The sequence below is a fragment of the Dendrobates tinctorius genome, unplaced genomic scaffold, assembly GCF_039654945.1.
Source record: "Dendrobates tinctorius isolate UK_male_01 unplaced genomic scaffold, ASM3965494v1 ptg000063l, whole genome shotgun sequence".
NCBI lineage: Eukaryota > Metazoa > Chordata > Amphibia > Anura > Dendrobatidae > Dendrobates > Dendrobates tinctorius.
This window is the reverse complement of record NW_027361731.1, coordinates 16,093,646-16,119,779: the sequence shown is the minus strand read 5'-3', so window position 1 is coordinate 16,119,779 and position 26,134 is coordinate 16,093,646. Positions and strand designations below refer to the sequence as shown.

The 26,134-nt window shown below is 45.8% G+C and overlaps 2 protein-coding genes across 2 annotated transcripts in view; both read left to right on the top strand.

Annotated features, from left to right (window-relative positions):
• The window catches only part of LOC141094243 (uncharacterized), a 1,213,871-nt gene that overhangs the window by 728,990 nt on the left and 458,747 nt on the right, over nucleotides 1-26,134 (top strand). The gene's annotated exons all lie outside the window — the stretch shown is intronic.
• The window catches only part of LOC141093939 (uncharacterized), a 197,074-nt gene that overhangs the window by 9,100 nt on the left and 161,840 nt on the right, over nucleotides 1-26,134 (top strand). Inside the window, exons 2-6 of the mRNA XM_073579620.1 lie at nucleotides 890-1,031; nucleotides 10,623-10,802; nucleotides 10,885-11,008; nucleotides 11,092-11,189; nucleotides 11,390-11,480. Coding sequence (XP_073435721.1) covers nucleotides 954-1,031; nucleotides 10,623-10,802; nucleotides 10,885-11,008; nucleotides 11,092-11,189; nucleotides 11,390-11,480 — 571 coding nt within the window. The 5' untranslated portion in view covers nucleotides 890-953. The remainder of the gene's footprint in view (nucleotides 1-889; nucleotides 1,032-10,622; nucleotides 10,803-10,884; nucleotides 11,009-11,091; nucleotides 11,190-11,389; nucleotides 11,481-26,134) is intronic.

The following is a 26,134-nucleotide window of genomic DNA, read 5'->3' as shown; positions in this document are numbered from 1 at the left end:
TCTCATGTTTACCCATATGAAGGAAATACTGTTTACTGAAGATAACTTGCTCAGTGAAGTTCTCCTGTGTGATCATTATCAGAAGATACACTCTGCTACAGATGCGAGAGACTCCTGCGAGTTTCTCGCATCACACTCCCAAGTGTGACCCCGGCGTAATTCGGAGACTGGTTGTAGCAGTCCAGGTATATGGGGTACTCTGATATCACACATTCAGAGACACAGGTCTCGGATACTGATTCAGGAACTGGCCATTCACAGGACGTGGACAAGGTTCAGGCACTGGCCTCACTAGGACCAAGGACAAGGTTCAGGAACTGTCCACACAGTGACCAGGGACTAAGGGCTCAGGACATTGGCCGCATCAGTACCAGAGGAACTCACAATTTCACTCAGAGACCCCGTCACATACTAATAATTCACTGTAGTGCTTGACATCGCCCAATTGGGGAGGGTGCCTTTAAAACAAGATGCCTCCCAGCTATTGGTTGGGATCCATCTTGCAGGTGTACTCTTAAACTAAATGCCTCCCAGCTGTTGTCTGGAGGCATTTTACTATGTGGAAAAGCTGCCCCCTTAAGAACATGGGAGCGCACACTGAGAGGTGCGGTGCGCAGACACAGGCCAGGAAGCAGGGAACACGCTGAGGACCGCTCTGCGTGACTGGGGCGGTGAATGTGCCCGCGTCTCTGCATGGAGGGAGAGGAAACCGGTGTCCCTGCATGGAAGAAGAGGGAAGACCATGAAGAGGCGCCTGTAATGATGTTACTGTCTGAACTTTACATATCAGGTTATTGCTCTCAGCTAGCAACACCAACCCAGTAATTTGTGGGGTTTTTTCCATAGTATTTTGTATGATTTTACATAATCTCACCTTCTTTCCATTCAGGTCCCTGATAAATATTATCTTTCGCATTGACATCTACAACACAATCTGCCTTGACCCTTCAAGGATGGATATGGACAGAGACAAGATGGCGGAGAGGATGTTACAGCTCACCCTAGAGATCCTCTTCCGGCTTACTGGAGAGGTGAGAGATTCTGATGACATCACATTACATTGTAATGCAGGAGTCTGGATGCAACGAGCAGAGATCACGAGGCGGAAACAGCCAGGGGGTGATATAATGCTATTTATATACAGCAGTAACTTTTAATCAATTAGTGTTAGTAGCAATTTAACAGTAGAGGGAATAACAACAGGATTAGAATAAACAAGAAGGTCTTTAACTATTTAATGCTTGTGTCTTTTTCACAAAGGTAGTGCGCCCAGTCTTGGGAGTCACCACGTGAGTTCTCAATCAAAGCTCTGGCCCTAGCGGGGGTCACCGGGTTTTCCCGCTAGGTTGTAAGTCTCTTCCTGATGCAGTCTATTAAAGCCCATTGAGCCTCCCACGCACCAGCCGGCCCACTCCCAACCTGTACTCCTAATGCCAGCTGACCAGTGACGATAACTGGAAGTGATGGCCCTGCTTACTTGCACCGTTCCTATGCAATTGCAGGCGTGACTCTCCTGTCGCATTCTCCACACGGGTCTCCTCGGCTTGACCATAGGCGGAAGTCTCTCAGGCTCAAGGCGAAGAGGACTGGGCTTCAGCTCTTGACAGGCATAGTCGAACCTCAGAGAATTGACCAATGCAGGGCGCAGCTTCTGTATCTGACCAGTGTAAGCCATTCTTGGGGATATCTTCTGGGGAATCCAGAACTTGCCATGCGGTGAACAACACCTAGGTGGCGTAGACTCCCCCCTGAGGCCTGCAATGCTGGTCTCAGCTGTGTTTCTGGAGCAAGTCTGCCCCACTCTCTTCCATGGTGCAAAATCTTCTCATGTATGGGTGCCCAGAGCTTTTATAGCAGGGAAGTTTTTCCTGTGGGTCACCTGATCCAGTCCAGAATATGAGGTCACTCCACTTGCAAACCTACTAGCATACTTTGGTTCCACTTGATTTCAGCTGACCAGCAGATGGCAGCCTGTTCTCATCAATGGCACCTCCTGCAAGAGTCCTGCAGATATGTCATGGCTTCTTCTTACATTCCTCCCCCCTTTTTGCTCGCCAGTCCTCGGGTGAGTGTAAGGTTGTGTTGACATATAGCGGTTTTTTTTGCGTTTTCAAGGCGATTTTAAATGCCGATTTTGCTGCAAAAATGCAAAAAAAAGAGCATCCCATGCAATCCTATGGCATTCCGCACATGCTGTGCTAATGCTGCGGATTTTTCCACGCAGGAATTGCATCGCGGAAAAATCTGCACACATAGTAATGCATTGGTCTGCTTACTTTCTGCATGTGGCTATGCCCACCATGGGAAAAGTAAGCAGAACATTTGCGGATGGTACCCGCGGTCTGGGGGAGAGGAGATTCTCCTCCAGGCCCTGGGTACCATATCCCTGTAAAAAATAAAATTAAAATAAAAAAATCGTCATATTCTCACCTTCCGATGTCCCTTGCAGCGTCAGCAGGCCTCAGCCGTAGCGGTCTCGCGAGACCACGGCATCATCAAAGGTCATTGGTGCAATGCATCACTGGGAACGGGACCTGCCGGGAGCATCGCGATGATCGGGGATGCTGCGCGGGACCTCGGAAGGTGAGAAAAACACGATTTTTTATTTTTTTTTATTATTTTAAACATTAGATCTTTTTACAACTGATGCTGCATAGGCAGCCTCAATAGTAAAAAGTTGGTCACACTCGTCAAACACTATGTTTGACGAGTGTGACCAACCTGTAAATCAGTTTTACAAGCGATGCTATAGATCGCTTGGAAAACGCTAGCATTTTGCAAGCTAATTACGCTTGCAAATCGCTAGTCTTTCCGTGGGAAATAGGCGTGAATTAAAATGCGGTTTTATCGCATATTTCCTGCGGAATGGAATTCCGGAATTCCCGCGTAAATTTCTGCGGCATTTCCGAAACGTGTGCACATAGCCTAATTCTTTCGAGTTCGGAGTTTCCCCACAGGCAGGCCGAGTTCGGCCAACAGTTTAACTCCTTTGTTTTCTGATGTATGTGGGACCAGACGGGGAATTCCGTCATTGGCCAGCTCAGTCCACCTGAGCTCTTCCTGTAGAGGTGCGTCTGGGGTACCTGGAGACTCAGCAACTGGAGGAGGCAAACTGACTCCAAGTTAGTTTTCTCTCTCACTCAAGAGCAGCAAAGACATCTCTAGTGAACTCATCGATCCTGCAAGTCATTCTTTCTCTTCCTCTAAGACTCCATTTTGCGTGACCTCAGTCACTTTTGTTGGTAGCCATGCCTCGTTACGGTCTTCTGCTTCAGAAGAGCAGGGCCGCAGCTTATTCCTGTGCAACACCTGAGGTGCTACGACATCATCTCCCTCAGGAAAAATCTTGTCGACTGAGTTATTCGGATGAATCTTCCTCACAACTCGGTAGGGTAGCGCTTCCAAACGATGATCCAACTTGTTCCCAGTTCGTTTGGCCTACACACTTACATGGTCCCCTGGCTGAAGTTGTCCTCCTGACACTGGGCATCGACTTGAATATTCAACTTCCCAAAACTTCTCAACCAGGTTCTGGATTTGTCATTTCCTTAGATACAATATAGTTCAGCCATCACTCGACCCTGGAAGCAGGCCCCTTGGTCGGAATGAATTCACTTCTGGCAGCCATATATGCAATGAAGTTCTGACAGATGGCTATGGCTTCAGCTTTGGCTGTCTGATCGAGGGTGGGAGTCGCCACCAGGAACTAGATGAAGTGATCAATCATCACCAATCAATACCCGTAGCCATTGTATGAAGTTCCGATCATCAGATCATCGATCATCAGGACCTCTAAAGGTGCAGAGATTCAGATAGCCTAAATAGGAGCCCTCTGTTTCGGGGTTTGTTCAGCTTACAACCGTGACATATTTGTCAAACCCCTTTGACCTTCTGCCGCAGTTGAGGCCATACACCAGTTGTTGCAGGTCCCTAAAGGTCTTCTCTACACTGAAGTGGGCACCCCTCTCATGAGCATCTTTAGCCAGCTGTACTATCAGCGCTTCTGGAGCCACTGCTTGCCAGGTAACATCGAATTCTCAAGGGAGTTGAATCTTTCCACACAGCAGGCTATCTTTCAGGAAGAGCCTGTCCCACTGGCCTAAGATCTGCAGGGTACTTGAGGGTGAAGCAGCCCTAGCTTCATGATCAGGCCTTTGCACCAGAGCGACCCACTTCCTCAGCGTTGTCCCTTGAACGGCCAAGAATTTGGATGGGTCTGGGCTCTGCTCTAGACTCCTGAGCGGTTACTACAGTCAAAGTAAAATGCCTAAATTCCAGGATGTCATCACCCTCAAGCTCTTCATCTACACTGTGTTCCAAATTATTATGCAAAAAATATTTCCTCATATTTTCTCTAAATTACCTATATGAATTGCAGTCATTGTTATTTTCCAGGCATCTAATATTCTAGTATAATTGCAATTTTTTTAACAAACTGCCCATGAAAACAGTATATTTTTAAAAATAAGAAACACTCAAAATGCATGTTCCAAATTATTATGCACAGCAGAGTTTTCAACCTTTTTATTTTTATTTTAAACAAAAAAATGGTCAATTGTGAAATTATAAGCATTATCAGCTTATTACAAAATGAAATCAAACAGTTTTCAAGTCAAAACTTTATTCTAGGTGATGTTACATTTGCACATAGGACCCCTTGTTGGAAAGAAGCTTCTGAACTCTCTCGTCCATTGAATTTGTCAGTTTTTGGATGGTTTGTGCTTCAGTTGTTTTGCATGTGGACAGAATACCCTCCCAGAGCTGTTGCTTAGATGTGAACTGCCTCCCGCCATCATAGACATTCCTTTTGATGATGCTCCAGAGGTTCTCAATGGGGTTGAGGTCAGGGGAAGATGGTGGCCACACCATAAGTTTGTCCTCTGTTATGCCCATAGCAGTCAGAGATGCAGATGTGTTATTTGCAGCATGAGACGGTGCATTATCATGCATGAAAATGATCTTGCTGTGGAAAGCACGGTTCTTCCTCTTGAACCATGACAGGAAGTGCTGTCTTAGAAACTCCACATAGATTATGGAGTTCATCTTTACCCCTTCAGGGATCCTAAAGGGGCCGACAATCTCTCTCCCCATGATTCCAGCCCAAAACATTACTCCACCTCCTCCTTGTTGGCGCCTTAGCCGTGTTTTCATGGGGTGTCCATCAACCAGCCATCCTCCACTCCATCCATCTGGACCATCGAGCGTTGCACGGAACTTATCGGTGAACAAAACAATTTGGAAGTCAGTCTTCATGTATCGTTTGGCCCACTGGAGCCGTTTCTGCTTGTGTGCAGTGGATAGAGGTGGTCGACAGGATGGCTTACCCACAGCTGCAAACCTCTGAAGGACCCTGCATCTTGTTGTTCGGGGGACGTTGGAGGCACCAGCAGCTTCAAAAACTTGTCTGCTGCTATGACAAGGCATTTTTGCAGCTGCTCTTTTAACCTGACGCAATTGCCTGTTGGAAAGAGTCCTTAATTTTTCCTTATCAGCACGCACACGTGTGTGCTGGGAATCAGCTACATACTTCTTGATTGTGCAATGATCACGATGAAGTGTCTTGGCAATGTTGATTGTAGTCATGCCTTGACCTAAATACTCCACAATTTGTTGCTTCTCAGCAGCCGACACATCCTTTTTCTTTCCCATTTTGGCAAAAAATGTAGGCTGCTTAATAATGTGGAACAGCCTTCTTAAGTAGTCTTGCCTTAATTTGGACACGCCTGTCAAACTAATTTGCACAGGTATCTGCCATTGCTTTCAGTGATATAAAGAGCCCTGACACACATCACCATCAATGAGTTTAAATGACAAACAAAACAATTCTAACCTTATCACTCCTAAACTCTTTTTGCATAATAATTTGGAACACAGTTTATGTCTGTCTTCGGTCTGGCTTGGGTGATTCGGGACAAGTGGTCTGCTTGAGTATTCTGGGACCGCTAGGAAATCTTGTACTGGTATTTAGACATCCTTGCGACCCAACGCTGTTCTAGCACTCCCAGCTTGTCATTTTCTAGGCAGGCCAGTGGGTTCTTGTCCATCCACACGTGTATTTCTAACCACGACAAATACTCAGTGAATTTCTCAGTCATGGTCCATACCAGCACCAGCATCTTCAGTTTGAACGAATTGTAATTGTCCGGATTCTTATCTTTCTCTCTCAGTTACCTTCTGGCATATGTAATCACCCGCTCTCTTCCTTATTGTAACTCTGCCAATACTGCCCCCAGACCTTATAGGCTTCCATCGGTGTACAGCTTGAAGAGCTGTGAGAAGTCAGGGTGCGCCAAGATTGGGGCATCTGTCAATGACTGAAATGATTCCTCTTGTCATGGTCCCCATTGAATGGATTGACATTTGGCTCCCCCAGCCATGCCCCGCAACAACTCGTTGAGTGGTACCGCAATCTTGGCGTGGTCCCTTATGAACCTGCAGTAGTAGCCGGCTAGCACTAGGAATGCTCACAGTTCTCTGAGGTCGGTTGGAATGGGCCACTTAACTAAGCCACTCCAGCCGGTGAAGATGCTCTTCAAACATGGCAGAATGAATGATTATGTCATCCAGATAGATCAAAGTGGCTTCAAAGTTCCGGCCTGCCAAGCATTTTTCCATAAACTGCTGAAAGGTTCCTGGTGCATTCATCAGTCCGAAAAGGCATCAGGTTGTACTCAAACAGGCTCATAGGAGGACAAATGCTGTTTTCTGGCAGTTCTTTTCAGCCACCAGGACTTGCCAGCAGCCACTGGCTAAATCAAGTGTGGAAAAATATTTGGCTTTTCCTAGCACAGATAGGGACTCTTCAATTCGGGCCAAAGGTTAGGAGTACACTCTTTCAGCCTCCGGTAGTCTACGCAGAAACTCATGCAGGGTATCATCCTTTTTCCAAGCGAACACAATGGGGGGGAGTCACCCAGGGACTCTGACTCTCGCAGATCACACCATTGCACAGCATATGGGCCAACAGTTCTTTCTCCTCCTGGTACATCTGAGATGGGACCTGCCGATACCTCTCTCGAATGGGAGCAGTGGAAATTGTAGAGATCACATCAGTGATAGCATGGATGCACCCTAAGTCATCTTGATGCTGTGCAAACACATCTCAATATCGCTGTAATAACTGTTCAACCTGCACAACTTTTGTAACTCTGTGAGGCTGGCCTCCATCTGTTCCAAGGGGTGAAGTCCAGCCAGTGGTTCACTTCGGTTTTCCTGACTATCAAGCGACACCGCAAAGATCCATGGGTCTCTTCCCACAGGTGTCAGTCCTATAGCTTCAGCTCTGGGGAGATCTTCCAGCATTATACAGACTTGGGCCACTTCTTGTCAGGGCACCAACTGTAGAATAGCTCCACTTAAAAAATTTTACAGTGCACAGGTATTCGTCCCTGTCGCACGTTGGCCAGGGTGAGGGCAACCAATAATCCGGAGATCGCTTCTTCTCCCTCTATATGCTCGATATGGATGTCCACATCCTCTAAGGATACATGAGCCAGTAACGGCATAGTGAGTACAGTCTGTCCCACTGATAGTGTCACTGTGGATTCTGTTGGTATCAGTACTTCGCCGAGTTACTGGGAGGCAGCAGAAAAATATTCAGATCTTTCCTGTATCAAAATGGGAGGCAGCAGGTAACTTCTGAATTTCGCTGACTCGCAATAGTTGCTGGAACACCTTCTTACTTGCCGGGTTATGTGCGGCACAGGTCCAATTGTTTTTATCTGGGCCCTTAGCTAAGAATTGTCCCATTTCTTTTAGCACATTCATGCCCAGGGTTACAGTGGGTCCTCTGCCTCAGGACCCCTTTGTCAACACTATTCCTTTTCAGCCCAGATCCTTCCCGGACACCCGGACAGACATCCAGACTACTCCTGCTCCTGGGATAGGCAGTTGATTAGCCGCCACCATTCGGATGCTGTGCTCTTTTCTGGAGCAAGCAATTTCGGGAATTATGCCTCCGTGTGCATCAAGTAGTGAATGTGTTGCCCATTGAATTAAGCCCAGATAATGGGTCTCTCAGAGACAATATCCTCAGAATTCTTTTCTCCCTCTGAGGCTCGAAACCACATGGTATTCTCCACAACCGTGGGTTGCATTAGTTTAATGGGCACCCCATCTCCTCCTTTCTCGATTCGGACAGTGTCTTGAAATGTGTCCCCTTCCACCACAGGTTCAACACTCTCGATTGGGTTCTGCCGATGGGCTACGTACGCGACATGATGTGTTCTGAAAGGAGCGACTTTCCCTCTCTGACCTCCCCTCTCGTGAGGTCGGGTTATCAGCTAGAGGATTGGCGGCAAGGGTCCTCTTGATGCTGCATAGCTCACCTCGAATGTCCCAAATCTCTTAACATATCTCCCGTACCAGTACGTGTTGACTCAGACATGACCCCTTCATGACTCCAGACCGCGAGGGAGAGAACTGGAGCCTCTCTCTCCAAGACTCTAACTTTGGCCCCGACCTTAAGAAAGCCCAGACCGGAATTCAGGCATGGTGCTCCTTTAAGATCTGTGTCATGACCCAGGTCAGGTTTTGCTTTCTGCTTTTCCTCTTCCAGCCTGGTCATGGCGGGGATAACTATTTCTGCCTCTCTTTGGTTTGGGGGTGGCTATTTCTTGGTGTTCTTGCAGGAATCCCGTGTCAGTGATAGCTTTGGTCCTTGGCTTGAGCAGCTGACCAGTTATACCCCAGTGTTCCTATTACCTCTGCCTTCCATACTTGTGCCTGACTGTTCTCTATACCTGACTTAGTGTTATTTTGGGGTGTATTCCCCTCTGTGTATGACTCAGCTTGAACTCTGACATCGCTCTCTGTCTCACATCTCTGGTTCTTCTGCTTCCATCTGGTTTAGACCCTCAGCTTGTATTTGACCATGAGTTCTGTTTTCCCCTTTAATCACTACCCTTACAGACCATTACTGACTTGGCTCATTTTGACCACTCTCTATCGCCACCTAGTGGCGCTGTGCAGCTGCACGGTGCTGCAGGTGCGACCTCTTCTCTCACCAACACCCCCTAGTGGAGTCTGCACATACCTGCAAAGCAGCTGCATTACAATCTGCTTCAGAGAGTGATCCTTCAGTCCAGCAACAAGTTGGTCCCGCATCACTTCGTCCAAGGGACCCAGCCTTCAGTTCCCATCTTGGGTCTTTTTGGTGATATGGACCGTCACTTCATGCTATGCATTAACATACTAAACTATGGTCTCACTTTTCCCTTGGACCCGCTAGAACAAACACATGCTGAGGTACCTTAGGTCCGTGGTGTCACCATGCATATCCTCCAAGATTTTTATCACCTTTTCCACAGTGTCACGATCCCTAAGTGGGCAGTACGTAACCGTCTGTCTGGCCTCCCCATTAAGGGTCAGGAGGGTTGACTCGGCGTGAATAGAAGGGGTCAAGGGATACATGCGTAGCATGCTTTTCAGCATCTTTGCCCAGTCCCACAGCGACACTGCTCACTGTGAACTTGGGAAGGTTGCTGAGCATAGCCAACAAGTGTATATTTCACTTGCTGGGCTTGGTTCACAGACTAGTCCGCCATCTCTATGTCTGATGTTGCATCCTGCCGAATACACCAAAAGTAATGCAGGTGTCTGGATGCAACGAGCAGAGATCACGAGGTGGAAACAGACAAGGGTTGATATAATGCTATTTATATACAACAGTAACTTTCAAACAATTAGTGTTAGTAGCTATGCAATTTAACAGTAGAGACAATACCAGGTTTAGACTAAACAAGAAAGTCTTTCTCTAGTTAACGTTGGTGTCCTTTTCACAAATGTGATGCGCCCAGTCTTGGGAGTCACCACTTGAGTTCTCACCCAAAATTCTGGTTCTAGCAGGGGTCACCGGGCTTTCCCACTAGACCGCAAGTCTCTTACTGAAATAGTGTATTAAAGCCCGTTGAGACTCTAACGCACCAACCGGCCTCCTCACAACCTGTACTCCTAATCCCAGCTGATCCTGGTACCATTGATGATAGCTGGAAGTGACGGCCCTGCTCACTCACACCGTTCCTCCTCAATTGCAGGAGTGCCTCTCTTGTCGTAGTCTCTGCATGGGTCTTCTCAGCTTGACCATCGGTGGAAGTCTCTCAGACTCAAGGCAGAGAGGACTGGGCATCAGCTCTTGACAGGCAAAGTTGGGACTCGGAGACTTGACCAGAGCAGTACACAGCTTCTTGCTGTGACGAGTGTTAGCTGTTTTTGGGGATATCTTCTGGGGAATTCAGACCTTGCCAGATGGTGACCAACATCTGGGTGGCGTAGACTCCATGCTGAGGCCTGCCACGCTGGTCTCAGCGGTATCTCTGGAGCATGTCTGTCCCGCTCCCTTCCCTGGTGCCAAATATCATCATGAATGGGCGTGCAGGACTTTTATATTAGGGAAGTCTTTCCTATGGGTCACCTGATCCAGTCAAGCACACAAGGTCACTCCCCCTGCAACCCTTCCAGCATACAGTACTTTTGTTCCACTTGATTTTTGGCTGGGCCGCAGATGGCAGCCTTTCCTCATCAATAGCACCTCCTGCAAGAGTTCTTTAGATATGTCATGGCTGGAGAGGTGAGGACTGTGGAAATGTCTGTAGTGAGATTTATTAATGTCTCTCCATAACCAGGATTACACAGTAGTGAAGAAGACCTCTAGTGATCGCTGTCAGGATCCTTTGTCTGAGGGATGGGGAAGACCTCTGAGCCCAATCACAGGGCCTCCACCTCACACCCTGAAACATGAGGACATCAATGGCCAGAAGATCCTAGAACTAACCTACAAGATGATTGAGCTGCTGACTGGAGAGGTGACACTGCTGGGAATGCTGGGACATTATACAGTAATGCTAAGAAGGGATTGGGGTATGACAGTATCTTTGTATGTGTCAGGTTCCTATAAGGTGTCAGGATGTCGCCATCTATTTCTCCATGGAGGAGTGGGAGTATTTAGAAGGGCACAAAGATCTGTACAAGGACGTCATGATGGAGGTTCCCCAGTCCCTCACATCACCAGGTAATAGACAGGACTAAATCCACATGGCCTAGAATTATCTGTATGTAAAGAATGAATTCAGTCCCTGTATGTGTTTCCTCCAGATCTATCGAGTAAGATGACAACACCAGAGAGATGTCCCCGTCCTCTTCTTCCACAGGACTGTAACCAAGAAGATCCCAATGTTTCTCAGGCTCATCAGGTAGATGGAGAGAAGGTGTCATGAGATCTCCCCGATGATGTGTAGACGGCTGTGAAGGTCTTGTGCTCAGTCTTGTTCTATCCACCAGAATTATATGGTTTATACTTGTGTAATGAGAACGGTGGAGATGGCAGGATTAGAGCTGATCATAGATGGGACTTCTCCATCTGTCTGTGTGACTTTTACAATATTTGTTTCAGGGTGAAGATCTGACCCATATTAATACTACAGAGACAGATGTGAGGGGTGAGGAGCGGTGTAAAGAGGAGATTCCTACATATGACTACCCAGGTGAGTAGTGACCACTAAATGCAGAGAAGTCACAGATTCTACTGTAATTATATGTTGAATTTCTAGCGGCCGTACCGGTCCTGGAAGGACAGTCAAGTGAGAAGCCAAACCGATTTGAGGTTAACAAGAAATATGTAGGCGGAAAGGATTTAGAAGTAGGGTCTGGTAATAATCTACTCAAAACCAGATAACAACTTAGCTCTGGTAATAATTGGCTAATTTGACTCTAAGGGTATGTGTCCATGGTCCGGATATGCAGCACTTTGGACGCAGTGGAAACCCGGCTCCACCCAAAGCGCTGCCAGCTTTTGTTGTCATTGTGTTCATTGAACCATGCGGAATCATCGCATACTATTCATAGACTGGGCTATTTATCTTGCGGAGACTGAGCGTTTTCCAAGATAAATAGACATTCTGCGATCTACTGTATAAAGATGCGCCGCCTGTCCAGTTATGCAGGGCTGCCGGATGCGGCCGTGCACGCATAGTGGAGACGGGATTTCATAAAATCCCCTCCACTATGCTGTAACATCTGGACGCTGCGGATTGCACGCTGCGGCTGTATGCAGAGTCCAATCTGCAGCAAATCCTGGAGGAATCCTTACTATGGAAACATACCCTTACACAATGAACTAAGTGACCCTGTGAATTTAGTGCAGCATCTCCACCAGCGCAGCCATGGACTATATTGTGAAGGCTGGTTAGAAAAGTGACAGCGCAAGAGCATGCCAGTACAAGACCATTACAGAGTAGTCATGGTGAGACGTGTCATGATAGCATATGAAGATATTCTATGTACAAAGGTGTTTCTCTATACCTTCTGTAAACAATTGATTATTGATACCCTACTTTACGTGATGTGTTTGTTGGATGAGCTCACTTGGGAACAATAAACATCTTGATGCAGAAATGAGCAAACTTTTTTGAAATGACCATACTGCCAAGAGCAAAGATCATTTTCCCCCTCTGCATTTGGCTTTGTGTGAGCACCAGGCAGCATGATAACACCGTTAACCTGCATATTGACTGCATATTTGCAGGTTAACATCGTTATTTCTGGTGACTGGTTCCTGTGATGGTCACGTGTGACACACCGCCTCCAGCACGGCGAATTTATATGACACACGTGACTCTGGATACACCGCCTCCAGTAGGGCGAATTTAAATAATATAACGTGCAGCCGGATACTCTGCCTCCAGCAGGTGAATTTCAGTATTACACGTCTATCAGGATACACTGCCTCCAGCAGGGTGTATTTACACAATTAAGGGAAACACCAGGGAAACCGATACAATGGAGGGCCCTGCGATAGGGAACGGGGACGTGGAGACCTCCTGCACTCCCCTGAGTCAGTGTCTCTACACTCCTAACCGGATACCTAAAAACCCTAGCTCGCCCTGCACCTAGCCCTTTCTAGTGAAATGGCCGGTGCAAAAACTAATCCCATCAATGCACTTTAACACACTAAAGGCGAGGTACAAACAGGGATAACACCACTTAGCTTTGCTCTGTTGCTATTGCGCCCAGCAACAGAGTCCACCACCAGAATGCAGCTTTCCTCCAGAATCGCTGCTACTTCACCAAGTGTTGCAAGAGCTGCAAGGATCTCCTCACTGTGGTTTCTTCCACACCAGGACACTGACTGCTGCAAGGAACTCTCGCTAGCTCCTTCCTCCACCAGGGATGGTTGGAAATGACCAATATCACCAACAGTGATTGCAACCACCTGACACTCTTTTATAGGTAAGAGCCAGAGCAATCACCCCTGCTTCATAATCATGTGCACTAAACTAAGATAACCAGAGTGCAATGACCCTAACGGCCACCGGGGGCAAAACTAGAACTGAAACCACCACAGTGCAATGACCCTAATGGCCACCGGGGCAAAAATAACTTTAAGCACACAGCTTAAGGAAAAAAAAATGTTACTTGTGCATTTATCTGTCATAATCCAACCTGGATCATGACAGTTCCCTTTAACATAGCACAAAAATATACCAATAAAAATGCTCACCACCCGGGCTTAGAACGGGTTCAATAGCTAGTCCTGATATATGGTCTCACATCCTTGTATATACTCCCCCAACCTGGTATATGCTCCCCCAGGCAGGTGTATGCTCCTCCACCCTGGTGTATGCTCCCCTAACCCAGCATATGCTCCCCCAGCAAGGTATATGCTCCTCTAGTCTGGTGTATGATCCCTCATCCAGGTATATGCTCCCCCATCGTGGTATATTCTCCCCTAGACTAGTATATGCTCCCCCATCCTGGCATATGCTCCCCCATCCTGGTGTATGCTCCCCCATCCTGGTGTATGCTCCCCATGCCTGGTATATGCTCCCCAAGCCTGCTATATGCTCTCATAGCCCATCATATCCTCCTCCACCCTGGTATATGCTCCCCCACCCTGGTGTATGCTCCCGCACCCTGGTGTATGCTCCTCCACCCTGGTGTACGCTCCTCCACCTTGGTATATGCTCCCCTAGCCCAGCATATGCTTCCCCAGCAAGGTATATGCTGCTCTAGCCTGGTGTATGTTCCTAAACCCTGGCATATCCTCCTCCCCTGTGGTATATGCTCTCCTAGCCTAACATATCCTCCTCCACCCTGGTATATGCTTCCCCAGCCTGGTAAATTGTCCCCCATCCTTATCCCCCAGTCTTTCATGTGCTCACCCAGCCTATTATATGCTCCCCCAGCCTGGTATATGGTTCTGCTTCCTGGTATATGCTCCCTCAGCCTCGATTATGCTCTCCTATCCTATCCTGCTATATGCTCCCCCAGCCGGGTATATACTCCACTAGCCTGGTATATGCCCCTGCATCCTGTTATATGTTCCTCCAGGATGGTATATGCTCCCCCAGCCTTGTAAATGCTCCCCCATCCTGGTATATGCTCCCACAGCCTGATATATAGCTCTAGCAAAAATTAAGAGACCACTGCAGACCACTGCACAGTTTTATAAAAATCAGCTTCTCTACATGTCTGACAGCCATTCCATTCCAGTGTCAGTTGAATTCCAGCCAGAATACACCTCATTCTACTTAATGTGCTTCTGATTAGGTGATCACTAGAGTTGAGCGATACCGTCCGATACTTCAAAGTATCGTATCGGATGGTATCGGCCGATCTTTAAAAAAAGTATCGGTATCGCCGATTCCGATACCGGAAGTCCCATTCAAGTCTATGGGACTTCCGGTATCGGAATAAGAAAAACCCTTTCCTGCCCTTGTACAGCCTCTCTGGGGTCTGTACGGGCCTTTCGGGGGGCTGTGCCGGCCTGCCAGGGGGTCTGTGCAGGCTCCGGTGGTCTGTGCCGGCCTGCCGGGGGGCTGTGCCGGCCTGCCGGGGGGCTGTGCAGGCTCCGGGGGGCTGTGCCGGCCTGCCGGGGGGCTGTGCCGGCCTGCCGGTGGTCTGTGCAGGCTCCGGGGGGCTGTGCCGGCCTGCCGGGGGGCTGTGCCGGCCTGCCGGTGGTCTGTGCAGGCTTCGGGGGTCTGTGCAGGCATCGTCCGATGGGACTACAAGTCCCATCGGGCGATGCCTGCTACCATGACAGTGATTGACACATTAGCCAATGATGGGACAGTAGTAGTCTCATCATCCGGCTAATGTGTTAAATGTAAAAAAAAAAAAAAAAAAAAAAATTACATGCTACATACATGCTACATTCATACAACATGCATACTACATACATGCTACATTCATACTACATGCAACATACTACATACATGCTACATTCATACTACATGCAACATACATACTACATATATACTACATACATGCTACATACATACTGCATGCTACATTCATACTACATAAATACTACATGCAACATACATACTACATATATACTACATACATACTACATATATACTACATGCATGCTACATACATACTGCATGCTACATACATACCACATATATACTACATACATACTACATACATACTACATGCATGCTACATGCATGCTACATGCTACATACATAACACATATATACTACATGCATGCTACATACATACTACATGCATGCTACATACATACTACATGCTACATACTACATATATACTACATGCATGCTACATACATACTACATGCTACATACATACTACATATATACTACATGCATGCTACATACATACTGCATGCTACATACATACCACATATATACTACATACATACTACATACATACTACATGCATGCTACATGCATGCTACATGCTACATACATAACACATATATACTACATGCATGCTACATACATACTACATGCATGCTACATACATACTACATGCTACATACATACTACATATATACTACATACATACTACATATATACTACATGCATGCTACATACATACTGCATGCTACATACATACTACATACATACTACATATATACTACATGCATGCTACATACATACTACATGCTACATACATACCACATACATACTACATATATACTACATGCATGCTACATACATACTGCATGCTACATGCATGCTACATACATACTACATACATACTACATGCTACATACATACCACATATATACTACATACATACAATACATTCATACAATACATACATAGACATACAGTACATATAACATAGAGTAACATACTTACCAATACTTGTCACATTGTTCCCCGAAGCCATTGTCTTTTCCGGAATAAATATTAACATAACAAACCACAAAAATACTCACCCACGATCCGAAGCAGTCCACGAGTGTGTCCCACGACGATCTTGGGTAGAGAACTGCAGCATCAGCTGTTGCTGCCGTTCTCTACGGGCTGCAGGAATCCAATGACGGAAGGTAGGTATCCTTCCGCACTGTATTCCTCCGCCACTTAAAAAAAAAAAAAGTCCCTAGTCTCACTTTATGCCATTGCTGTGTGGGAATTTCCACAGATCCACAATCCACAGATTGGAGATTCAGAGTGCCCTTTCAGCCCTAAAACAGGGGGATAAACCAAGAAAGAAGGACACTATAGTGGGCTCCCAGTCGGACTTCTCAACATTGGGAGAAATCCCGTCACACACATCTGACTCCGGCTCCTTGTCCTCAGACGAGGAAACAGGAGGGCGACACTGTTTCCCCCTAGAAAAAGTAGACACATTAATGAAAGCAGTAAGGTCTACCATGGGGGTATTGGACCCACGCCCCGATAAATCGGTCCAAGATATAATGTTTGGAGGACTGGGCCAAAAGAAATGCAGATTATTCCCATAAAAAGAAAACATCCAGGGACTGATTAAAAAAGAATGGGAGAAGCCAGACAAGAAAAATGCCACGGTCCCTTCCCTTAAGAGAAAATACCCCTTTGACGAGTAGGCGTCCACATCTTTGGACAAGGCACCAAAACTCGATGTAGCAGTCGCCAAGGCCTCAAAAAGGTTCGCCCTCCCCTTTGAGGACATGGGTTCTCTTAAAGAGCCTCTAGATAAACAAAAAGCCGATACTTTTCTCAAGGGAGCTTGGGAATTGGCGGGAGGAAATCTCAGGCTCACCATAGCGGCCACATGTACGTCCAGAGCCTTAATGGTCTGGGTAGACCAGCTCGAGAAACAACTGAGAGAAGGCACACCAAGGGGAAAAAATTCTGGAATATATTCCGGTAATAAGGGGAGCGGCGGCCTTCTTGGCGGACTCATCAGCTGACTCAGTCCGATTATCATCTAAAGCGGCAGCACTTTCAAACGCAGCCCAGAGAACCTTGTGGCTCAAATGTTGGCCGGGAGACCTACAAACAAAAATGAAGCTCTGTTCCATCCCCTGTGAGGGAGAATTCCTATTCGGCGAGACGCTAGATGACATCTTTCAGAAAGGAGGGGATAAGAAAAAGAGGTTTCCGAACCTGGGACTGGCGGCATTTAAAAGATCCTTTCGGAACAAAAAAATTTTTCAGAAAAGAGCCCCGAGGGAACAGAGATGGGACGAGGGAAGAAAAAGAGAAAGAGGGTTCCTCTTTGGCAGTTCTTCCTGGCATAAGAAACCCTCCAAGTGACAGTTTGCCCAGGGTGGGAGGAAGATTAATCCTTTTCTTTCCAGCCTGGAGGGAAATCTCAAACAGCCCGTGGTTATTAAATTTGATCAAGTCGGGCCTGAGGGTAGACTTTCTTTCTCTCCCACCCCAAAAATACGTGGTGACCCCGCTAAGGTCTTCTACTCAAGAGCAAAAAGCTCTGGAATGCGAGGTCTTAAATTTGGTAAAGAAAGGAGTCCTCCAGGAGGTTCCCCTTCAGGAGAGGGGCAAAGGGTTCTACTCCCCGCTGTCTCTGGTGACCAAACCAGACGGCACCTTCCGGACTATAATAAACTTAAGAAAATTAAACACTTATGTCAGAAACCAAAAATTCAAAATGGAGTCAATCAAATCCACCATCAAAGTCAAGTCCCCGAACTGTTTTATGACAGTATTAGACCTCAGCGACACGTATTATCACATCCCCATTCACAAAGACTCCCGGAAATACCTGAGACTTGCAGTCTCTATAGAGGGGGTGGTAAGGGAATTTCAATACAGAGCCCTGCCGTTCGGAATATCTATAGCCCCACAGGTATTTACAAAAATAGTGGCAGAAATGATGGCCCACCTAAGGGAGAGGGACATATTAATAATCCCATATCTGGACGATTTTTTAATAGCGAGCGACTCAGCACAAAATTGCAGGGAACAAAGGGAGATGGTGATGGACACTCTACAGAACCTCGGCTGGCTTCTAAACCTGAAAAAATCAAGGTTGGAGCCCAGCAAAGTACAGGAGTTCCTAGGACTCACACTGGACTCAAACAGGCAAGAGTGTCGTCTCCCATACCACAAAAAACAAAAAGTCGCACAACTAGTGGCAAGAGCAATAGCGAATCCCTCCATGACACTAAGGAAAGCGATGTCCCTACTGGGGTCCCTCTCAGCCTGCCTACCAGCGGTCCAATGGGAAAACTACACACCAGAGAACTTTAATGGGACGTCCTGGCCAACCAGTTAACGTTGGGAGGCCACTTGGAGGGTGGCTTGACGCTAAGTTCCAAAACTACTCATTCCCTAGCCTGGTGGGGAAACAACGCCAATCTATCCAGAGGGATCCCCTGGGTAATAAAAATAAAGCACATAATTACCACGGACGCCAGTCCCATGGGCTGGGGAGCACACATGGACAGCAGGGTGGCTGAGGGGGAATGGGGAGGTCAGGAATTAGAAGCCTCCTCAAACCAAAAGGAGCTCTTGGCAGTGGGTTATGCCCTAACACATTTCCTACCAGTGCTGTGAGGTCATAACGTCCGCATATTTTCGGACATATATAAATCACCAGGGGGGAACCAGGTCCCGAGCCCTAATGAACACATCCTCCAAACTCCTCACCCTAGCCGAGACAAACCTCCTATCTCTCTCTGCATTGCATATACGGGGAACAGAGAACCAGACAGCAGACTTTCTGAGCCGCACCCAATTGCGCCAGGGAGAATGGGTCCTAAAACAGTCCATTTTTCGGCAGATTGTGGAGATGTGGGGAACCCCAGGCATAGATCTGTTTGCCGACTACAAAAACAAAAATGTGGAAGCATTTTGTTCCCTAGACCCCAGGGGGAATCCCCGGGCCCTGGATGCCTTTATGCTCCCATGGACAAACAACTTGACGTATGCCTTTCCCCCAATCATTCTCATTCCGGCGGTCATAAGAAAAGTCAGAGAGGACGGAGCGAGAATGATACTAATAGCCCCCTTCTGGCCAAAAAGAAATTAGTTCTCCTGGCTGAGCATGCTCTCGATAACCGACCCTTGGGTCCTACCAGATCTCCCGGACCTACTGTCTCAGGGACCAGTATTACACCCTCAGGCAGTGAACCTCCATTTTACAGCATGGAATTTGAAAGGGCACTGCTGAGGTAAAGAGGGTTCTCGGAAAGCTTAGTCTCTACACTACAAAAGAGTAGGAAACTGGTTACAACGAGAGCCTATGGGAGAACTTGGAGAAAATTTCTGTCCACCTCCGAGGCAAAGGTTCAGGATAGGCTCCAGTTAGCAAAATTCTTGAATTTCTGCAGAAGGGCTTAGAGCAGGGACTGGCCGTTAACACATTGAAAGGACAAATAGCGGCCCAAGGTGCCCTTTATAACCAGGATGTGGCCGGCAACAATTGGGTAGCACGGTTTATCAGGGCTGCAACCAGGTCTAAGCCCATAGTTCCTGGAAATTACCATCGTGGAACCTGAACCTAGTACTATCCGCACTAACAGGTCCCCCGTTTGAACCGATCCAGTCAACACCCGTAAAATTTTTATGTTTTAAAACTGTGCTTCTGGTGGCGCTAACATCGGCTCGCAGGGTTAGCGATATTCAAGCTCTATCAGCAGTGCCACCATTTACTAAAATTCTAGACGACAGTGTCATCTTGAAACCTGACCCGGCATATCTACCTAAAGAGGCATCACATTTTCATAGGTCCCAAGAGGTAGTCCTTCCTTTCTTCTGCCCAAATCCTAGGAATAGGGGAGAGGAGAGATTTCACACCCTAGACGTGAAGAGGTGCCTAGTTCAGTACCTAGAATCCAGTAAAAAATGTAGGAAGGAAGGCTCTCTCTTTGTGTGTTTCCAGGGACCTCGGAAGGGACTCAAAGCATCTAAGAGTACCCTGGCAAGGTGGATAAGGGATGTGATTGCCCTGGCGTAATCATCCAGTGGAATACCATCCCGGAGGGGTTGAGAGCTCGTTCCACAAGAGCAATGGCGGCCTCATGGCTGAAAGATCCAAGGTATCGATAGAACGGATCTGTAAGGTGGCCACCTGGTCAACACTTTCTACCTCTTTCAGACACTATCGTTTAGATCTAGCCTCTACGTCTGACCTGACCTTCGGGAGAAGGGTCCTTCAGGCGGTGGTCCCTCCCTAAGCTACCAGTCTCTGAAATTTTCTCTGTGGTGCTGTCATGGGTGAGAAAGAATAGCTTAGTTACTCACTGATAACGGTGCTTCTCGGAACCCATGACAGCACCCGCTTATTCCCTCCTTCACATGTGCAGTGAGCACGTTTTACTGTTAGTAGAGTGTTTTCGTTTAGACACGGTGCTTCTTGATAAAATGCAACATGATAATGTTATGTATTATATACCTTTGTTGTTAACTAACCTGGAGACCCTCTGATGCTCTGTAACCAACTGGGGGCGGAGGAGAGGTGCCGCCCTTTTTATCTGTAGGTTCCTGTTCCTGATGGGCGTATTCCCTCTCTCCGTGGTGCTGTCATGGGTTCCGAGAAGCACCATTATCGGTGAGTAACTAAGCTATTTTGTACTAGGAATGGCATAAAGTCACTCAAAAGCAGTGTGAAAGACTGGTGGAAAGCATGTCAAGACACATGAAAGCTGTGATTAAAAATCATGGTTATTCCACAAAATATTGATTTCTGAACTCTTCCTGAGTTAAAGCATTAGTATTGTTGTTTCTAAATGATTGAGTTTTCTTAGCATTATTTGAGGTCTGCAAGCACTGCATTCTTTTTTGTTATTTTGACCATTTCTCATTTTCTGAAAATAAATACAAAATTTAGTGCTTGGAAATTCAAAAACATGTTGTCAGTAGTTTATAGAATAAAGAGCAATGTACATTTTACTCAAAAATATACCAATAAAAGAGAAATATCAGAAAAACTGAAAATTTTGCAATGGTCTCTTAATTTTTGCCAGAGCTGTATATGTCCCTCTAGCCTGGTATATGCTCCCCCATCCTTGTATATGTCCCTCTAGCCTGGTATATGCTCCCCCATCCTATTATATGCTCCCTTATCCTGCATGCGCTGCTGTTGTTCCATACATACGTACAAAACAATAAATAATAAGCCTTTCCCTAGTTCCCCTGCTAAGCGCTGTCTGCGTTAAATATTTATATTTTGTTGAAGACACTGTGTGCGAATTTGTCTCCAATAAAATAGCCCCAGATCCCGCCATATGCAGGCGTTGACTCCGGCCCAACACTCCTCTTCCTGCCACACCGGAGCTCGCGGTATGCCCTCCTGTGCTACAGTCATCCGCCATCCTCGTCGTCTTCCCTGTCACCTCTATTAACGCTGGATGTGTCCTTCTGACTCCGGCCACATTGTGCAGGCGCAGTCTATACCGCTTTTGGACAGAAGGACGCATTCAACGCTACATTAAAGATACAGTCATGGGCAAAATCAAATTTTGGCAAAGTACCAACAGAAGTGACCTGTGAAGGAATAGCAGGTGAAGAGAAGTTTGACTAAAGTCAGGTAGCTCAATAATCATGCAAGGAACTGAGAGCAAGGCCAGATTTAAAAAGGGTGTGCAATCAGAATGAACCAATCAGGAACTCAAGGTAGTAACCAACAGGAAACTCAGGGAGAAGACATCAGCAACAACATAGGTTCAAGTATTTGGATAAGCAATGAATTGTCCAGCGAGCTGAACAGCTCAGTAGGAAGAGCTGCTGACTGGTGCACAAGAAGTGCTAGGTTTGAATCCTGACAGGTACTGTTTGCTCTGATCCCCGGTGCCGGATGTTGAGGACAGCTCACATCATTGTCCTCTGCTCTGCCTGCGATCAGCGGGAGCTGGGGGCAATATTGAGATTGTATTCAGCCCCCACTGTCTACATAGAGTGTAGAATAAAATCAATGTCTACAATGTAGAATGTCTACATAGAGTTAAGAATAAAATAAAAAATCACATTATAGTCACATTAAGGGCTCATACTCATTTGCAAGGAAAATGGGCGAGTACAATCTGATAAAAAATCTGATCAGTGTTACTTTATGAGCATACTGCGACTGTCCTTGTATCTCAGACGACACTCATCAATCCAAATCAATGGGTGTGGGGAAAAAATTGCTTGTCACTCGGACCATGTGACTGCTGCCTGATTTTTACATACCCATGTCCTTTGAAAAGTCGGCAATTCATCTGCCGTGTACAGTAAAAATCACAGCGTGACCCAACTGAATAGAACAGATATAAAGATGTCAGTCACATATAGAATTAGTACAGTGTATGTACAGCTTACTCTACATGTATTTTATTGCTTACTAAATTTATTTTCTGGAAAAAACTGGTGTGGGGTCACCCCAACAAATTATTAACCAGCAGAGGGAAAGTGGACAGGTGGGGGCAGATATTTATACGCTGGTAAGGGGGTAATACCCATGGAGCTTCCAGGATATTAATATTTGATCACAGCTGTATACATAGAATAGATAGATACAAAGATGTCAGTCACATATATAATTAGTACAATGCGTGTGCAGTTTACTGTACACGTATTTAATTATATGATTATTTTTCAGGAAAAATTGCATGGGCTTTATTTTCATAACCAGCAGAGGGAAAGCTGACAGCTGTGTGTTGATGTGTATAGCCTCGGAAGCCAGTAATACTCTGCATTTTGTTATGCACACATGTCATCTTTTTGATCTCTTTGTTGATTTCACTGACCACTTCTCTACCTGCTGCTATCTTTTAGGCATATACCTTCTTGAGATATGTGCAAATGGTGTTTATTATATGATTATTGTAGTCTTTATGACACTATAAATATACCAATACAATGCCCTTTCTGGAGACATATATTCGGTTTTTCATGTTTTACAACTAGAGATCCCTTACTGTTGTTATTTGCATCAGTAATTTCAGTCTTGCACATATACTGGCCTTTATACATTTGATCTCCTTGCTGGTCTCACTGGCTGTACATTCATATGCTGCTATATCTGATATGGTTACTCCTTAAAGACAAATGACGTTCCTTTCATTACTCTAGTAGTCTTTATGACACGTGATATACATCAGCACAATGCACTTTATCTACTAATCCTTGTGAGGTCCATCTTCATCTGCATGTCTAAGATCTCTTATAGCTGTAAGTCACATAAGTCCGGTAATTTATGCTTTGCATTGCACATATATTGGCTTTTTGAGTAATAAGTGCTGTAATATTCTGCAGTTATATAACTTGCTCCCCAGATTTGATTGCATGTGCTCAAATAGTAGTTGAATATTTTTGCAAAGGTTTTGTACTTGGAAGTATTAGAGTTTAGGGAAAGGCTCTACATGATGACACTAGATTAGTCAGACTTGGGTGTATTACCTTATCAGACAGTAGTCTGTTGTACTTATGTCTCCATTTTTAATTTAACTCTGTCTTAGATTTGTGTTAATACAGATCATTCAATTTTACGTTTTTGGCTATAGGCTTCCTTTTTCTTGTGGGATTCATTACTAATTTGGGAAGTGTCTTTCTTTAAGCCATTTATGTGTAGGTTTATTTATAGAAATGTGGTATAGTTTTCCTGATTCTCTATGTCGCTTACCCCATGTCCAGGGCATTGCAGTAGCTTAGGTATCCATGGTTATGACCACTAGCAACTAGCAGTCACTATATGAGTGGTAGTAACCATGGATACCTAAGCTAATGCAATGATCTGCACATGGGGTGAGCAACATAGTGAGTCAGAAGAACTATACTACATATTTCCTAATATTATTATTACACCTACTACATATTGGGATAGTTGATCAGAGATGGGAATATGCCTTTAACCCCTTAACGAACGCCGATACGCCTTTTAACGGCGGTAATTAAGGGTACTAAAACCACAGCGCCGCTAATTAACGGCGCTGTGGATAAAGTGAATAGCGCCCCCCAGTGTCGGATTTTCTACGGGGTCTCTGCTGCCGGGGGTAGCCGAGACCCCAGACAACATGAATCGGTCGGTTTTTAACGACCCCACTTTTGCGATCGTCGTTATTAACCCTATAACGGCGACCGCAAAAAAAAAGCCGCGATTTTACATTTAAGAGGGTCCCCGATCCCCCCCGGTACCTCTCCGTGGTCCTCTGTCCCCTCCCGGTGGTCCCACATCCTGCCGCTGTCCTCCGGTGGGCGCCGCCATCTTGGATCCGGGCAAAATGGCGGGCGCATGCGCAGTGTGCCCGCCGGGAATCTGCCGGCTCCGGCTGGCAGATTCCATTCATTCATTTTGATCACGATGATAAAATATCATCGTGATCAAAATAAACAAAATAGTACATAATCCCCCCGTTTATCACCCCCTTAGTTAGGCCAACATAACGAAATAAAGAAAATATTTTTTTTTTCAGTTTTCCATTAGGGTTAGGGTTAGGGTTGGGCTAGGGTTAGAGTTAGGGCTAGGGTTAGGGTTGGGTTAGGGCTAGGGTTAGGGTTAGGATTGGACTAGGGTTAGGGCTAGGGTTAGGGCTTGGGTTAGGGCTAGGGTTAGAGTTAGGGTTAGGGCGAACTAGGATTAGGGTTAGAATTAGGATTAAGGATTAGGGTTGGGATTAAGGTTAGGGTTGGGATTAGGGTTAGGGGTGTGTTGGGGTTAGGGTTGGAGCAAGAATTGAGGGGTTTCCACTATTTACCAACTTTGGAGGTCTAAAAATTGGGTCTAAAAAATCACTTTTGTGGAAATAAAAAAGACTTTATTTTCACGGCTCTGCGTTTATAAACTTCTGTGAAGCGCTTAGGGGTTGAAAGTGCTCACCACACATCTAGATAAGTTCTTTAGGGGGGTCTAATTTCCAAAATGGGGTCACTTGTGGGGGCTTTCCACTGTTTAGGCCCATCAGGGACTCTGCAAACGCAGCATGACGCCCGCAGACCATTCCATCAAAGTCTGCATTCCAAACTGGCACTCCTTCCCTTCCGAGCTCTCCCATGCGCCCAAACAGTGGTTCCCCCCCACATATGGGGTATCGGCGTACTCAGGACAAATCGCACAATAACTGTGGGGGTATGATTTCTCCTGTTACCCTTGTAAAAATAAAAATTTGGGGGTGAAAAGATCATTTTTGTGGAAAAAAAATTGATTTTTTATTTTCACGGCTCTACGTTATAAACTTCTGTGAAGCACTTGAAGGTTCAAAGTGCTCACCACACATCTAGATAAGTTCCTTAATGGGTCTAGTTTCCAAAATGGGGTCACTTGTTGGAGGTTTCCACTGTTTAGGCACATTAAGTGCTCTCCGAGCGCAACATGGCATCCAATCTCAATTCCAGCCAATTCTGCGTTGAAAAAGTCAAACGGCGCTCCATCCCTTGCGAGCTCTGCCGTGTGCTGAAAAAGTGGTTTACCCCCACATATGGGGTATCAGCGTATTCAGGAGAAATTGCACAACAAATTTTGTGGTTGATTTTCTCTTTTAACACTTGTGAAAATAAAAAAAATTGGTTCTGAAGTAAATTTTTTGCAAAAAAAAGTTAAATGTTAATTTTTTCCCTCCACATTGCTTTAGTTCCTGTGAAGCACTTAAAGGGTTAATAAACTTCTTGAATGTGGTTTTGAGCACCTTGAGGGGTCTAGTTTTTAGAATGGTGCCACTTTTGGGTATTTTCTGTCATGTACACCCCTCAAAATGACTTTAAATATGATGTGGTCCCTAAAAAAATGGTTTTGTAAATTTTGTCGTAAAAATGAGAAATCGCTGGTCAACTTTTAACCCTTATAACTTCCTAACAAAAAATGTTGCTTCCAAAATTGTGGTGATGGAAAGTAGACATGTGGGAAATGTTATTTATTAAGACATTTTTGTGACACATCTCTCTGATTTAAGGGCATAAAAATTTAAAGTTTTAAAATTGCAAAATTTTCAAAATTTTTGCCATATTTTCATTTTTTTCATAAA